At 38.3% G+C, this 18144-nt stretch overlaps 2 protein-coding genes across 3 annotated transcripts in view; one reads left to right on the top strand and one right to left on the bottom strand.

Moving 5' to 3' along the window:
* Positions 1-18144, top strand: part of LOC139115899 (V-type proton ATPase subunit E-like) — a 340813-nt gene that overhangs the window by 46746 nt on the left and 275923 nt on the right. The window lies entirely within an intron of this gene.
* LOC139115794 (uncharacterized) overlaps positions 1630-18144 on the bottom strand; it is a 41150-nt gene continuing 24635 nt past the window's right edge. Inside the window, exons 7-8 of one of the 2 annotated variants that reach the window (XR_011548190.1) lie at positions 2889-4408; positions 1631-2562 (exon numbers count right to left, since the gene is read on the bottom strand). Coding sequence is in view for 1 of the 2 variants with exons in the window: in XM_070678160.1 (XP_070534261.1) it covers positions 4076-4408 (333 nt within the window). In the remaining variant the exon portion in view is untranslated. Of the gene's footprint in view, positions 4409-18144 lie in introns of both variants that reach the window. The other variant, XM_070678160.1, reaches the window with a different exon arrangement.

Genomic DNA, 18144 nt, shown 5'->3' with positions numbered 1-18144 from the left:
ATAAAACAAAACAAGTACGAAAAAATGGATATAGTAAAACTTTTAAAAAAGCATGTTCACTACAAAAAATTTAGTGCTTCAACTCAAGTGATATGACCACATATCAGAAAAAACCTTTTGGGAAAAGTGGTTTGAGAAAAGCAAAAGTATTGCAATTTTTTTTGTTGCAAAGCATACATCTTCACTATGTCTCCTAGCATATATCTCATAGCATGTTAGTAGTGCAACTATTACATCAATCACCAACACATGGCTGCCAAGTGTGCTCTAAATGTCAAGAATTTTGCATTTTTTTGCCAATCGTAGAAAACTAAGAAAAAATGAATATATTTAAACTTGTACAAGTCATCATTGATGACACAGTCCCCACTTTTTAAATGTTACTTTGATTACAGGTCCTCAGAGAGCAGGGATAGAGTCCTGTTCATTGACTGGGTCTGTGATTAAAAATACTGCAATACAGATGAGGCTTAGTGGGCGAAAATGAGCAGCATGGTGGTGAAAACATAAAACCAATCTGGGCTGCCACCCTAATTACAAAAGTGACTCAAGTAGTAATTTATCAACAGGATGTTGCAAATCATTTTTCATTGAATTATAACACTGACAGATTATCAACTGTATCACCTGTATCAAATTTTCATCACATAGACATCACCCTTGTTATAAAAATTCATCAAATATGCAAATTAGCAATTTATTTGTGCAATACTGACATATGTCAATCTATGATATTAAAACTCTGTGAAAAATATCCGTACAGTTTCATTAAATTTGGCACAGTCGTGATAGAAACAGCACTCTAATCCCGGATTATGTAAATCAGCACTGATTATGCATGCCACACCAATATCAATGGATCTGCATATGTAAATCGGCTCAGGGATAACAGAGAAATTAACAGCTGCTGATGGACATAAGGACGGCCGGACGGATGGGACCCATAAGTCCCTGCCAGACTACATCCACAGGGACTAAAAAGTTGATAACATTATAAGAAATGTTTGCCTGTAAAACTGGTAATCACAACACCTACAACTACATATACCGTTACTTAGTAACAGAATGCCAACTTCTATGGGAATTTGCTCAAAATATTGTTTACATACTGACGAAACTTGATTTTTTTGCACGTTGACTGCTTGTTCAGTAAGATATCATCCAACAGCATAATTATTGGAAATTTTTTTGTTGGAAAGGATATATCCAACACGTAGTAGACTGCTAGTAGTGCAACTATTACATCAATCACCAGCACATGGCTGCCAAGTGTGCTCTCAATGTCCAGAATTTTGCATTTTTTTGCCAATCGTAGAAAACTAAGAAAAAATGAATATATTTAAACTTGAACAAGTCATCATTGATGACACAGTCCCCACTTGTTAATTGGTACTTTGATTACAGGCCCTCAGAGAGCAAGGATAGATAGAGTCCTGTTCATTAACTGGGTCTGTGATTACAAATACTGCAATACAGATGAGGCTTAGTGGGCGAGAATGAGCTGCATGGTGGTGGAAACATAAAACCAATCTGGGCTGCCACCCTAATTACAAAAGTGACTCAAGTAGTAATTTATCAACAGGATGTTGCAAATCATTCCATTGAATTATAACACTTACAGATTATCAACTGTATCACCTGTATTACATTTCATTACCTAGACATCACCCTTGTTATAAAAATTCTTCAAATATGCAAATTAGCAATTTATTTGCACAATACTGACATATGTCAATCTATGATATTAAAACTGTGTGAAAAACATCGGTACACAGTTTCATTAAATTTGGCACAGTCATGATAGACACAGCACTCTAATCCCGTATTATGCAAATCAGCACTAATTATGCATGCCACACCAATATAAATGGATCTGAATGGATCTGAACAGCACTCTAATCCGATCAGCACTAATTATGCATGCCACACCAATATCAATGGATCTGCATATGTAAATCGGCTCAGGGATAACAGAGAAATTAACAGCTGCTGATGGACATAAGGACGGCCGGACGGATGGGACCCATAAGTCCCTGCCAGACTACATCCACAGGTACTAAAAAGTTGATAACATTATAAGAAATGTTTGCCTGTAAAACTGGTAATCACAACACCTACAACTACATATACCGTTACTTAGTAACAGAATGCCAAATTCTATGGGAATTTGCTCAAAATATTGTTTACATACTGACAAAACTTTATTTTTTTGCACGTTGACTGCTTGTTAAGTAAGATATCATCCAACAGCATAATTATTGGAAATTTTTTTGTTGGAAAGGATATATCCAACACGTAGTAGACTGCTAGTAGTGCAACTATTACATCAATCACCAGCACATCGCTGCCAAGTGAATCATGAAATAAATTGACACACATGTATGCAACCTTGCACACAGTTTGAAAAAAATCGGCTCAGGGATAAGAGAAATTAATGGCTGCTGACAGACAGAAGGACGGACGGACGGGACCCATAAGTCCCTGCCAGACTACATCCATGGAGACTAAAAAGTTGATAACATTATAAGAAATGTTTGCCTGTAAAACTGGTAATCACAACACCTACAACTACATATACCGTTACTTAGTAACAGAATGCCAAATTCTATGGGAATTTGCTCAAAATATTGTTTACATACTGACGAAACTTTATTTTTTTTGCACGTTGACGGCTTGTTAAGTAAGATATCACCCAACAGCATAATTATTGGAAATTTTTTTGTTGGAAAGGATATATCCAACACGTAGTAGACTACTAGTAGTGCAACTATTACATCAATCACCAGCACATGGCTGCCAAGTGAATCCTTGCCAGACTACATCCATGGGGACTAAAAAGTTGATAACATTATAAGAAATGTTTGCCTGTAAAACTGGTAATCACTAACTTACAACACAACACCAGCACATCGCTGCCAAGTGAATCATGAAATAAATTGACACACATGTATGCAACCTTGCACACAGTTTGAAAAAAATCGGCTCAGGGATAAGAGAAATTAAATTGACACACATGTATGCAACCTTGCACACAGTTTGAAAAAAATCGGCTCAGGGATAAGAGAAATTAACGGCTGCTGACGGACAGAAGGACGGACGGACGGGACCCATAAGGCCCTACCAGACTACATCCACAGGGACTAAAAAGTTTATAACATATTATAAGAAATGTTTGCCTGTAAAACTGGTAATCACAACACCTACAACTACATATACCGTTACTTAGTAACAGAATGCCAACTTCTATGGGTATTTGCTCAAAATATTGTTTACATACTGATGAAACTTGATTTTTTGCACGTTGACGGCTTGTTAAGTTAAGTAAGATATCATCCAACAGCATAATTCTTGGAAATTTTTTTGTTGTAAAGGATATATCCAACACGTAGTAGACTGCTAGTAGTGCAACTATTACATCAATCACCAGCACATCGCTGCCAAGTGAATCAAGAAATAAATTGACACACATGTATGCAACCTTGCACACAGTTTGAAAAAAATCAGCTCAGGGATAAGAGAAATTAAATTGACACACATGTATGCAACCTTGCACACAGTTTGAAAAAAATCGGCTCAGGGATAAGAGAAATTAACGGCTGCTCACAGACAGAAGGACGGACGGACGGGACCCATAAGTCCCTGCCAGACTACATCCATTGGGACTAAAAAGTTGATAACATTATAAGAAATGTTTGCCTGTAAAACTGGTAATCACAACACCTACAACACAACACCAGCACATCGCTGCCAAGTGAATCATGAAATAAATTGACACACATGTATGCAACCTTGCACACAGTTTGAAAAAAATCGGCTCAGGGTTAAGAGAAATTAAATTGACACACATGTATGCAACCTTGCACACAGTTTGAAAAAAATCGGCTCAGGGATAAGAGAAATTAGCGGCTTCTGACGGACAGAAGGACGGACGGACGGGACCCATAAGGCCCTACCAGACTACATCCACAGGGACTAAAAAGTTTATAACATATTATAAGAAATGTTTGCCTGTAAAACTGGTAATCACAACACCTACAACTACATATACCGTGACTTAGTAACAGAATGCCAAATTCTATGGGAATTTGCTCAAAATATTGTTTACATACTGACGAAACTTTATTTTTTTGCACGTTGACGGCTTGTTAAGTAAGATATCATCCAACAGCATAATTATTGGAAATTTTTTTGTTGGAAAGGATATATCCAACACGTAGTAGACTGCTAGTAGTGCAACTATTACATCAATCACCAGCACATGGCTGCTCAGTGTGCTCTCAATATCAATAATTTTTCTTTTTTCTGCGATAAGTGACGCTTGCTTTATTTTCCCATCTTCAATGACAACCAACGGCAGTGGTTCTGGCACACTGGCTTCTTTCATAATCTCATCAAGATCATCATTTACCTGTAAGATACAATGCATTACACCCTCAAAGTTACTATTAACAATAGTTCAACATAATAAAGGTATACATGTCTATGCAGATGATGTACTTCAATCACAGTGTTTCATCCAGGGTGACATCAACAGGGGAGATTTTCCCCCTTTACCAGAAATTTAGAGGAGATTTCACCAAGATCATGTGTTTTACTTGTATCTCTTAGGTGTGAATGGCATCATTTCATTGGGGGGGGGGGCCGCTGGTCCACCCTTGAAAAATTACTAGGGGATGCCAACAGGTCAACAGAGGGGAAACCCCCGTCCCGCTCTCTAGATGAAACACTGCAATCATTCTCCTGGCTCATAACAAATATATTTAGTTGATGCTGGTGATATGAGTTATCTACAATACACCAGTGTTTCACCTAGATAGGGGGATTGGGTTCCCCCTCTGTTGACATGTTGGCACCCCGAGTAAATTTGTCAAGGGGGACCAGCCCCCCCCCCCCCCAATGAATTGCTGCCATTCACACATTAGAGATACAAGTAGAACATATGAACTGGTGAACCCCCCACCCCCAACTTTTCTGGTAAATGGGGCAAATCTCCCTGTTTATGCCATCCTGAATGAAACTAATTATGCTTACAGTTCTCTATTATTTCTGGCTGTAGCAGTCCAGTGTTTCCGCTGCCCGCTCGCCAAATCGCAAATGCGAGAAAAAAGTAGCGTTTGGCGAGAAGATTTTGGCAAAAGTTAGCCAAACTTGCGAATCGAAAATTGCACTATGACGTCATCACTTTGTCTGTCCGCGCGCTGTCCTGCATTCAACTTGAGACGTAATGCTTTATCTCTGTGCATCCCCGACCTTATGCGTCAGGAGATCCTATTTGTAACACATACAGTATGAATAAAATTGTAACGAAATAACTCACAAATCAATAGTACCGCATGTATATCACGACTAGTTGACTAAAATGTTGCTAAGTTTTGGGTCTGACTATGCGCATGTGTGCCTAGAGATAACTCCGTGCCGTGATAGCCATATCATCGTCAACACTGAAGGATCGTAGTGACGGTGAAACTAAAGCAAAAACGGCAAATTTTCCTTTTTGACTTTGGCTGCTCCACCAATATGGGGGGGGGGGGGGGGGCACCCCTACAACACACATTCTAAGCGCAAGTAAAGCTATGAAATGGAAAGAAAGATTATGATCTATGTAGGAAAGTCGACCGTGAATTTGGAAAGGAAGGTAGCGGCATGCATGGCATTTTTTAGAACGTAGGGCGAGTAAGGCACTCCTGAATAGCGAAAATGTTCGTGGTGTATTGCTGCCAACAAGAAAATACCTTAACTGGCGTTAGAAACTTGTGTGAATTGGCTTCCCTAAATATAAATTTGCGACAATTTTCAGTGTATCACGAACCGTGGTGTATTGTGACGTGACATCGTATACAGACTTTCAGAGAAGGCGCTCGCTCGTCCGCCGAGTCGGCCTAGTTCCGCATTCACATCGTGCAAATAAATACGCAAAGTCTTGTCGCGATATTTGAGCATTTAACTTGATCGTCAGTGAAACAAAAAGATGTTTCTCCATATCAAAAGGGTATATATTTGATATTTTACGGTTCTGTTTACATAATAGACGTGAACATTTTGATTTATGATCCGTGAGTTCCGCGATCCATGGCAAGCTTGCTGTGAATACACACTGACGTCTTTGATGATGACCCCTGACCCAAGCGCCATTGATACGGTGTGTGCTGTCCGAGCTTCGCTTGCTAAACTTCAAGCGAAAAGCAAATGTATTGGAAGTCTAAAAAAATGCACATATTTCTGAAGTCTGAGAGTATTTTACTTTCGAACTGCTACGAGAATGGATATCATATTCGTTTGAAAAAACTAGTATGCTGAACCAGGTTTCGTGCCGTTGTCTGTGGCGATATGTACAGTAATCAGTATCGCACGATAGCGATTTCAGGTTTGTTACTGAATATAGTTGCATAAGCTTACGCCTAACTTTGGACAAGTGTCGCTTGAAATTTGGACAAATTGTATGCGTGGCTGATGTTGGCACCTTGTAATCTGAACCAAATTGGTGTTACTTTTAGTATCCATAGTAGCACTAACAAGGTTTATTTCCGTCATTCTTACCGAAAAAGCAGACAAATATTTATTTTTGCATATTAATGAGAAAGAAATCACATCATTTGTGATCAGTGGTATCGGCTTGGCTAATTGAATATCTGGTTTGGCGAATGATTTGTTAGGGCTTCTAGCCAAATTTGCTACAAGATTTTGGAACCCAGGGGAAACACTGCAGTCATTTGATGACCAACAATTAGAATAATAACAGAAACTGAAATAAAATATAGCCATACATCAAGAAAATACAGAGCCAAATATCAGAGAATCATTTTGTAGGCTGTTGTGGCTATGGGACAATACACACATGCAAATGTTACACGCATGTTAAAAGCATGTAAATTGAACAAGTGGATATAATCCAAATAACTATAATATATGTGTAATTTCTACACACAATTTTGGCATGTGGTGTGTCAGTACCTTTTTTTAACACACAACACATGCATTTGTATAGACCTGTGTGTTAAACAAAAACATTAAGTGCACTGCTTTGACACACACTGTGTTAGAGCAACACAAATATATTCCAACACACAGCAGATGAGGCCTTAAAATTTCGTGTTCACTTAACATTTTACTACGCTCACATAACAAGACACTGAACTTTATTCAACACATGAATGTGTTACTTTAACACACTATTGTGCTACATGAACAACACTGAATGTTGCAGTTCAACACATTGATGTGTTACTTTAAAACACTATTGTGCTACATGAACAACACTGATTGTTGCAGTTCAACACATGAATGTGTTACTTTAACACACTATTGTGCTACATGAACAACACTGAATGTTGCAGTTCAACACATTGATGTGTTACTTGAAAACACTATTGTGCTACATGAACAACACTGAATGTTGCAGTTCAACACATTGATGTGTTACTTTAACACACTATTGTGCTACATGAACAACACTGAATGTTGCAGTTAACACATGAATGTGTTACTTCAACACATTACTGTGCTACATGAACAACACTGATTGTTGCAGTTCAACACATTGATGTGTTACTTTAACACACTATTGTGCTACATGAACAACACTGAATGTTGCAGTTCAACACATGAATGTGTCAATGTAATACACTATTGTGCTACATAAACAACATTGGTTGTTGCATTCAACACATTTTGTGTTACTGTAACACTCTACTGAAAACACTTATTGAGCTACACTAACAACACCAGATGTTGCATTCAACATGTGAATATGTAATACTATTATTCACCACAAAACAATGCTGAATTATGTATTCAACATATAAATGTTTCACAGCGTTTGTGTTTTTTTAGTTTGGAGTTTCATCATTTGGCACAGACAGATTTCTTTACTGTAACATACACGTTTTTTCAAAGATTGCCACATGTTCTCGTATCATGGCGAATGTTTCAAAATGAAAACATTGTAGCAGACCTTTTATCTCTCGCAAAAGCGACAGTTACAGTATTTTTTCCAATTCAGGCATTTGATTGGCTCAATACGTTGCAGTCCTACCAACCCATGAAGGTACCTTACAGAGTGTGCTTCCTCACAATGGTCAACCACACCGCAAGGTTCGACTATTTTAACAAGGGGCGTTATTTTTACGGATAAGTTATTTTTATCGGGAATATCCAAATAACTGCAAAATTGGAGCTTGTCTTTATGGAAAGGACAAAAATACCGTCAAGGACACTATGTGCTCATATTCGGTTTGAATTGGTCCATTTGAGAAATATTTAAACCAGGAAAAACAAGAACAACAAAAGCAAATAAGTCTCCAACTTAGGTACTGGAGGTCATCTTTAGGAACATGCATATCAACTTCTATAGCAATGGGAGCAAATGTCAACAACAAAAAACAGAGAAGGCTTGATAAAAAGAAAAGGTGGGAGTGGGCAAAAAATGCACAAGGGATCTGGTAAAAAAGTAATGCTACATCATCAATCTTCTAGACCCTACCCCCTCCTGAATATCAAATGTTCCACCCCTTGGTATTACATAAGACCAAATGACAGGAAGTACATTTACAACCTTGGAGATTTTTTAATTAATGCCATGAGTGTTATCATTCTAATGTAAACAGCACTTAAGGTAGTTAAAGATGGTGAAATGCCTTCCACTTTGGGCGGTGATTACAACATCTGGAATTATCCTGGATCCAAATTTCTCATCAGTTCTTGTATGTCTTACAAAGAAAAGTTGCAAAAATTGGTCCAAAATGAAAAAAATCACCTCAGCTTTGTTTTCTGGATCAAATTTTCCTACAAATTGATACCAAATATGACAACATTATGTTCACAGCCTTCAAAATTGTCTCACAACATATCCTGGGTTGGTGTAGGTCATTTAAGGTCACAAACTGAGAAAATTACCTAAAATAAACAATTTTTGGGGTTTCCCAACACTTTGAGCAGAAAATTTATCTAATAACATCTTTCACGACTTTATACTAAATTACAAAGCTATCAAACAAGGGACTTCATACCAAATTACAAAGCTATCAAACAAGTAATTTTGAGATAAACTTTTCTTGACCAAAAATGACAATATTGTCTTAAAAATACAAATTTTTATATTTCAGGAGAATTTCCACATATATAACTATTGTCATCTCTGTACGTCTGCGTACCAAATATGAAAGCTGTCTGTCCAGGGGTTTTAAAAAGGAAATACTGTTTAAGATTTTAAAAATAGTAATTTTCCCAATTTTGTCATAAATGATTTCAACAAATTACAAGAGTAACACCCTTGTGAAGAGACAACCAAAATTTGAGAGCGATTGGGCTGGCGGTTTCAGAGAAGAAGAATTTTTACTGAAAATGAGAAAAATCACAAAAAAAATCAGCAAAAATACAAAATTAAGGATATCTTCACAATATTCATAAAACTGTATAAGGTTTACCTAAGGTACTTGCACACAAATTTTCAAAGCAATCAAAAAAGCAGTTCTTGAGTTATTTATTCTTAACCACACATTTTGTAAGCTCATTTGCATAATTTTGGCAATGCAGACTTCATTTGAACAAAATCCCATCTATAGCCCAGGATGCATCCACACACCAAATATCAAGCTGAAACGTGCAGCGGTTTGCATGTTTTTGATGTTGACAGACATACTGTACGTACATACATACATACATGATACATACATACATACATACACACATACATACAGACGCCATCGACTTCAGCCTATACGATAAACTCACATTGGTATAACCAAATGTGAGCTAAAAATTACATGTGTATTGGACTCAGAAAATTAGCTCAAGGCTTGCTTCTAATTCATTATAAGTTGTGACCGACAGCTCATCAGTTTTGTAGCCTACCGGCTGTGTGCTGACTTTTTCTGTCATGCTGGCTGTGAGCACCGGCACTCAGAGTCAACACGACAGAAAAAGCTGGTGCACAGTACAGCACTAGTTGTGATGGCTTCTTATGAACTCAACTCGATCAACATCCAGTGATACTCATTGTCGACGACTGCAATGCAATTATAGTGTCTCAGAGGGAGTTACTACTGTAAACTGATCTTGCAAAAACATACTGAAATGTTCTATACCGTTGATGCTGCCAATGACGAGCTACCTAGCAGCCGATATAGCTCTGCTGTGTTGTTATGTGAAGAACAACTATTTTTGACACGTGTAGATGAAGGTGGAAATCTTTGATAGCTCATTTCAGTAGCAGCACAAAAAATGGCACAAATATAGCTACAAAAATACACAACTGAAGATTTCATCATAATTTTGGACATACAGGGCTCGAAATTAGTGGTAGTCCCGCGTCCACAGACTACAAACTATTCCCTGGGGCTACCAAAACCCATGAAATGGTAGCCCACATGGATTACCAAAGCCTGAGACATGAAAGTACTTGGTAGGCGACATGATGTTGATCGCTGTGAGATGATCGACGCCCGTACAGGCAACCCAACTGGACACAGAAAGGGCAGGCTATGACTTTGTTATGCAAATTAAAAGGCGACAGTACAGTCGAATTTGTTGCGACAAACCATCAACAAAATATCATTATCTGAACTGATATACTTGGATGACAGGCTCGGGAAATGATGGCCAATGAAAATTCATTTTTATTGTTATTTAATCACAAAGTATAATCACAAGTAAGGGGAGACCCATCTTTACAGACACTTAACTTGATTTTCCACCATTAAAATGAATCTTTAACCCAACATGTAATATATAATTGTGTAGCTCGAGAATCATAGATTATGAAAACTGTAAGAATATTTCAAAATCTGTGTGCGTGTGTTTGAGTTTTTTCACCTAAAAGTGTAAGTACAAGAGGGGTGATGGCCATTGGTGAGCCGTTTTAATACTGCAATCTATAGCAGGGTATGGTGTTTAAAAAACTGTGTCTTGGATTTTGAGACTCCGCTTTGTTTTTGCACAATTAGCCTTAAAAGTGAGAGGTGGTGGATTCTGAATAAAGTAACGGCTTTTGTCCACGTTTGTCAAGATATTTTTTGAACATTATCGGAATTCTGGGAGACTGTTTTGTAGAGAGTCACCAACTACCACCTTTGTAAAGATAAGGCTAATCCGTCAATGAGGCACCACGTTACACTCTCCAGAAGTTGCGATACACTGCCAAAAACGGAACTGAGTAAATCGCAGAAATGTGTATGACACCCTTGGAGTCACACAAAGTCAGCTAAAAATCCAGTTAGCTCACATTTTCGGTCGAAATTCACTCCCTGGATAGAATCACCCAAAATAAAGCTTTCATTGTCTAGATATAAATAAAAGGATCCCTTACAAAAAATCTTCATTCATGCATGGGCTACACCAGATATTGTCACTGGGCTACCAACTTCAGAAAATGGTAGCCCAACAGGACTACCAGGGAAAAACGTTAATTTCGAGCCATGACATATCACATTAAGATTGTCTCTAAGACATGTCAACCAAAGCTATCTGATGAGTAGTTTTTTGACAATCAAATTTTTTGACAAAAAACAGCAAAAATTGTCCAAAAACCTAAAATTGCAGATTTCATCATAATTTCAATACATGATATTTAGATCATCTGTAGGAACCTGCACACCAAATTTCAAAGCTATCAGACAAGTACTTTTTGAGAAAGACATTTTTGGCAAAAAATGGCAAAAATTGCCCAAAAAAATACAAAATGGTAGATTTCATCAAAATTTGAATATATCACATTCTACTCATCCCTATAAACCTGTATACCAAATATCAAAGCTATCAGACAAGGGGTTTTGATGACACAAATTTTTTGACCAAAAATGACAAAAAGAGCCTTAAAAATACAAAATATGCAAAGTTCACCACAATTTGAGCAAGTATGACTGAAGTCACCCCAAGTTAACTGCATGTCAAATTTCAAAGCAATGGGACGTGCGGTTTCAGAGAATATCGTTTTTACCAAAAACAGTAAAAAAATGCCTCAAAAATACAATTATGCAAATTTCACCATGATTTGAACAAACTTAAGTGAGGTCATCCCAAGTGAACTGCATATCAAATTTCAAAGCAATTGGACTTGCGGTTTCAGAGCAAAAGGCAATTGTTGACAGATGAAAGACAATGGACAGCCAGACCAACCAACCTATTTGATAAGCTCTGCGTCGCTTACAGCGGAGTGTATGATCTACAAAACCAATCACTTTATCATATCCAATGTCTTTATATTTCGTGAACTATCAACTGCTGGAGATCACTACTGGTTACCTTTCCACGGACTACATTCTTCCTCTTGTATTGTGCATTCTTTCAATGGATTACTCAAAGGCAATGAACATTAAGAAATTACGGTCTGCGTTACCGGCTATAGCCTAAGCCTGGTACACACAGCCCTACCACGCAGAACTATGAGAAGGTATACACAGGAGAACCCCCCACAGCCCTGTGACATTCAAACACTGGTGCACAGTTGTGAAAAGTCCTGTAACAGCCCTGTGGAGTGACAGACCCTGTACTAGTTTGTGAAAACTTTGTCTGTTGTTGTGTTTTGACAAACACTATAGTGACATAACTGTGATCCACAGGCATGTGCCACTGATGTGCATATTCCTGTGGAATGACAGTGAATAATGGGCTGTTACTGGATTTACTTTACATCTCAGTACTAGGATCTCTCATATCATTCACTGTCACAGCATTATTTGCCACAACCCAGTACCAGCCTATCACACATCACTGCACCAGCCTATTTTATAAAGTCAATCAACACATCAACACACATCACTGTACCAGTCCTATTTTTCACAGTTATGTGACACCTCGACACACATCACTGCGCCAGCTCTGCGTGTCAGGGCTGTGTGTTACCGGCGTTTTATGGCTTCCCACCGGTAACACAGGAGGAACCACGTTAGGACCTCCTAGCACAGTAAATTTATGCAATGGTAGGCCCACTTGTGCACTGTCGCTGCCCGGCCCCGGGTGTACTCTGTGTACTGCGTGCACGAAACTACTTTTATCGATTCAGTTTGAAAATAAACCATGTTAACCAAGATGTCTTACTTCTTACAACTTTGTTTGATCGACTGTGTGTTTTTACAGCCCCAAATCTATATACTTTGGAGGGGTGCATATTGTGTGTTTGTTTGTTTTCTTGTAATCTCGAACTCCCCAACTTCCCCTATATGAAACACAAAAGTATGGTCGCCAAATTCATACGAAATAGTGCCTATTAGCTTGCACAAATGTCGGGAATTAGGCACAAGGTCAGTGTCAATATCATGTCAGGCACATTCACCTGGGTTAAGTCCAGTGACCAATGCGTATGTTTGGGGATAATTAGTCCGTGAAAGCATAGAAGCAGCGCGATTGTTCATTCAACTGACCGGACCAGGGACGTGGGGCAGGACAGTGGATGCAAAGAAGACTAGTGTAGCTGCAATATTTGTAGTCCGTAGGGGTCGTTTTACCGTCAAATCAAAAATGCACCTTACAGGCTATAATTATTGCTGATAGGAAGACCACGAATCATGCCAAGTAGCTGATAATGAGGTGAGCATCACAATGGCTTCATGCAACGATGATATTACAATTTGTGATATAGTAAGATGCAATGACCTACTGTTGTAGTGTTTTATAAAAGAATCTCAATCAAAAACATCAAAACAGCGAATTTATTCTATTGCAACAACCGTCTCAATACATCATAAAAATGGATGACGATGGTGTATATTTACAACGGTAAGGGAGCCGTTATTATTTACGGCCTGGAGGGGTCAGAAGAATTGCTTTAGAAACTCCAAAATTTCGAGTAACCCCCCTGCCAACCATGACGTGTTTGAGTACCTCCCCTCTCTGCTACAGAAATTTTGAGTGACCCCCCCCCCAAAAAAAAAAAAAAATTGGGAAAGTTAAATATCTATACAGTAAAATGGATTGCTGCTGCTGCCACAGCCCTGTACAGAACCTGATTAACCCTTTCACCACCATGGTTTGTCCCAAATCCATTGTTTTCTATGGTAAAGTTGGACCTGTATACAGGGAACTGGGGGTGAAAGGGTTAAACCCTTTGGTACAGGTCTGTGTCAGAAAGAGGTTCCATTGCTGTGATAGGGGCTGATGTACAGGTCTGTATCCAGTGCTCTGATCATATCTAGTGTTCTCCGTAGGATTTTTTTTTACAGGAGAAGATGCTGTGTGAAAGCACCACAAGTGACTGCGCAAGTGGTGACAGGGGAGGTCAGGAGGGGGTGTCCCCGGCCCCCTGCTGTCATTGGAGCTTTTCAAAAATAGAGATTAAAATGGTGTTATTTGGTGGCACGTGGGGAGTATTTTCAGATTTTTTTCTTATAGATAACTCAAAGGAACAGAAATCTGAGACAGTATTCGAAAACTTATATTCCAGTTCACTGATTTCAATGAAGATTACATTTTTTGAAAACGAAAAAATAGCGACAGACATACATTTATTCACATTTATTATTTATTATTATTTTCCTGCATTAAAAGATGGGTTTGTTGTCAAGGCATTCCACTGGTTTTAAACTTTATAGAATCAGAATTAGCTTGCTTTACACATTTTCCCCTATCGGTAGCCTATACAATGTAGAATATAGAAAGCAGACGTTTCTCATGAATGATCAGGCAAGTATATCAATCTTTAATCAGGAAGTACTGAAAAATGTACTCAGTACTAGCCTCTAACATAAGCCTTGCCACGTCAAATAGCTGATCATTCTCGTCTGAAGATCACAATAACGTGAAACACAAAGTGTAATGAGTATACAGACAATAATGTGTGTGTACATATACCGGGTATGAACATATATATCTCAAGCATACATATTGCTGTTCTTTACCACCACTAACTATCAGTGGTTCAGGATGGTCCTACTTAAATTTGTAAATCTCAAATGTCCCATGTACCTGGTAATGTATTACCTTGATGAATGAAAATGATTATTGGACTAGTTTAATGTCATATCACTATTATTGTTGTATTAATTCACAACTTCACTAAATGCTTCAGTACATATCAACAAAATTGAGTAGCCCCCCTTGTAGCTTTCGATTTTTTGAGTGACCCCCCTCTCAGATTCCTCCGACTCCCCCGGCCAAAAATAATGACGGCTCCCTAATTTCTTACGCGGCCGGCCGAACTGGGCCGGGTACAACTTTCTGCCTGGAGGTTGTGAGAGACTATCGCCAGTGAGTGAAGTAAAATTCTAAACGCGAGTCACAATCATAAGCTTTATCTTAACAATTGCATAAAATATACATTTCAGAGATAATTTGATGAGACTGACAACATAAGAAATAAGACGGCGTTGTGCAGAACGTACAAATATGAGTTTCCCGATGAAGAACGATTGCAAATTCTCCCAACTTAGGTGATCACGTGATCGTGTTCGGGGCTCCAGCTGCTTAGATTGTAGTGCAGACAGACTGGTCGACCGAGCCGTACACAAATCTCAGGTAAGTAGAGACTTTTCAAAAAGTTTTCAAAATATTTCGTTTTTCGATTATTTACATATATAAATATGACTGTCATGCAACCTGATAAAAAGAAAATCGCATTGCATACGAGAAATGTGAAACGCTTATTCCGCAAGTTTTGTTGGAACGACCGGATTAATTTTTACTTTTTGTGAGTCAGAATTCTGATCAAACTTGATATTTTTGTTTTTGAAAAAGTAAGGTTAGCTAGGTATACCTAGAATAGTAAATTTGATGTCAGTTTGATCTAATGCTATTTGATTTTGATTATGCTATCGATACCTTAGCCCTGCGTACGATGCTGTGCGGGGCGATTAGCGGAACACACAGCATCGTACGCAGGGCTATCGATACATTTGACTTTGTCATCGGGCCACGGTAATAAGGCCCAGCGTGTATGTTTTATTTCCACACATGAAATGGTCAAGTATTTATCTACGATAACCGACTCTGCGTGAAATGGTCGTATAGCGACGTCAATGCATGCAATCAGAAAGCTGGACGGAAGCGTTCCGTCCATTGAAAGATCATTGAAAGAGCAAACGCTGATAGACCCTAAGGTTGAACTAATCATGGATGTACAAAAATAGAACCGATCTGGCCAGGACCGTCATCTGGCCCGTATGGACCCTGTAGCAAGGGTCTATGGACCATAGTATGTTTATAGTAAGAAGAGCGGAACATCTCCGGGCGATAGGTCTTTCATTTAAACTTCCGGGTTAGAGATAACACTAACGAAATGTATAGATGTGATAGCCTGAATCTGGCCCATGCTATGTTTATGTTATTGACATGGTGAAGGGCAAGAAACAAACTGTTGATTTGTTATATCACAGGGGACCCACAAGTCTGGTAGTTGTTGTTGTTTCCATTGTTGCTTATGCTTGTTAGTTGTTTTGTTGTTGTTGTTGTTGTTGTTGTCATTGTTGTTGACCAATAAAATTCAACGAACATAACTATAGTATAGTGTTGGTGTTGTTTCAAACGTAATGTTGATGTCCTAAGAGTAAGAATCACTACAACGGCACTATCATTATTTGACCCATTGCAACTCTCTCCAAATGTTAACTCTCTACTTTTGGAGAGAGTTGTATTGTTCAGTTCAGTTCAGTTCAGTTCAGTTCAGTTTAGATGAGGGATAAGGTATCCAGAGGATAATGAAAATCCCTTAGTTCTCTAATATTGGCAGAGCATCGTACTTGTTTTTAAAGTCATTGACAGACTGTGCAGTAACAATGTTGGCTGGCATACTGTTCCATGTATTGACTATCCTAGAAGAGAAGAAATATTTTCGTGTATTTAGTCCGACAGTTGGTTTCAGCAGTTTATAATTGTGTCCACGTGTAGTACTTGATGACAGTTGAAGTGATACATTGCATGAGTCGTATCCATTTAAAATCTTGAAAACTTGCGACATGTCTCCCCTGGTTCTTCTCTGCTCCAGTGTAGTAAGACCAAAGTGCTTTAATCTTTCTTGATATGGTAGTTTACGTAGTTCTGGAACTAATTTTGTGGCCCGGCGCGGCGTTGAACTTTCTCTAGTACTAGTACTAGTAGGGTAATATCCTCTTGTAACCACGGTGACCATGCTTGCACACCATATTCCGATCTTGGTCTCACCAGTTGCTTGTACAAACGTTTAATTATATATATGTCTGTTGATTTGTGGTAATTGTTCTTTTAATGATGCCCAACATGTTATTTGCTGTTTTTGCTGCCTGGATACACTGTGATGAAGGTTTGAGGCTGGAATGCACTGTTACACCAAGATCTTTTTCCTCCTCTGTATGCTGCAGTGGTATATTGCTCATCTGGTAAACATGTGATGGATTATTCACTCCAATATGCATGGACTTACATTTCTTGACATTAAAACTCAAATATTGGGTCAAATAATGATAGCGTCATTATAGCAATTCTTAGGACATCTACAATACATTTGAAACAACAACAATACATGTACAATAGTTATGTTTGTTGAATTTTATTTTCAACAACAATAACAATAACAACATGACTAATAAACAACAACAACAATACAGAACAACAAAAACAATCAGACTTCTGGGTCCCCTGTGGTTATAATACATCTACAAAGTATCGTACACACATGGATGGAGAGCTGCTACAGCCATACTATTATTGTTGGGAATCACATGTATGGTGTAGCTCCGCCCACCAACTCCTTTACTAATTAAGTAGATTATGCATTGGGCGTGTCATTAGTTAGGCGTGTCTTTCGTTAATCCTAATGATTATTCATACTACAATGTATATATGGACCTGTGATAGTAATAAAGGTCAAGATTTGAACTTGGTCATACTAAGACACAATACAAAGCTGTCTCTGGCAATTCTGTTTCTCTCTAACCCGAACCTATCCCAAAGTGTGTACCCCACAATTATTACAAGACAGAATTATAATTTTAATTACCTGGCTAACATGGGCCTATTTTTATCTTTTATAATGGATACACAAGACACCGTTTGTGAAATTTGTGGAAAAGATTTTCGTAGATTATTTAATCTCAAAAGACACCTTAAAAGTACTAGTCATCTAGTTGAAGTGAAGCGGCAAGCAGTTGAAAAAGAACTGCTTCTGGAAAGTCAAGACAGTGTAAGTGCATAGAACTTTGAGTGGGACTTTGACTTACTTGATGTCCAAAAATTACCTGATGT

The sequence above is a fragment of the Ptychodera flava genome, chromosome 2 (assembly GCF_041260155.1).
Source record: "Ptychodera flava strain L36383 chromosome 2, AS_Pfla_20210202, whole genome shotgun sequence".
Classification (NCBI taxonomy): Eukaryota; Metazoa; Hemichordata; class Enteropneusta; family Ptychoderidae; genus Ptychodera; species Ptychodera flava.
Note: the sequence above shows the minus strand (reverse complement) of the source record. Positions and strands in the feature narration are given on the sequence as shown.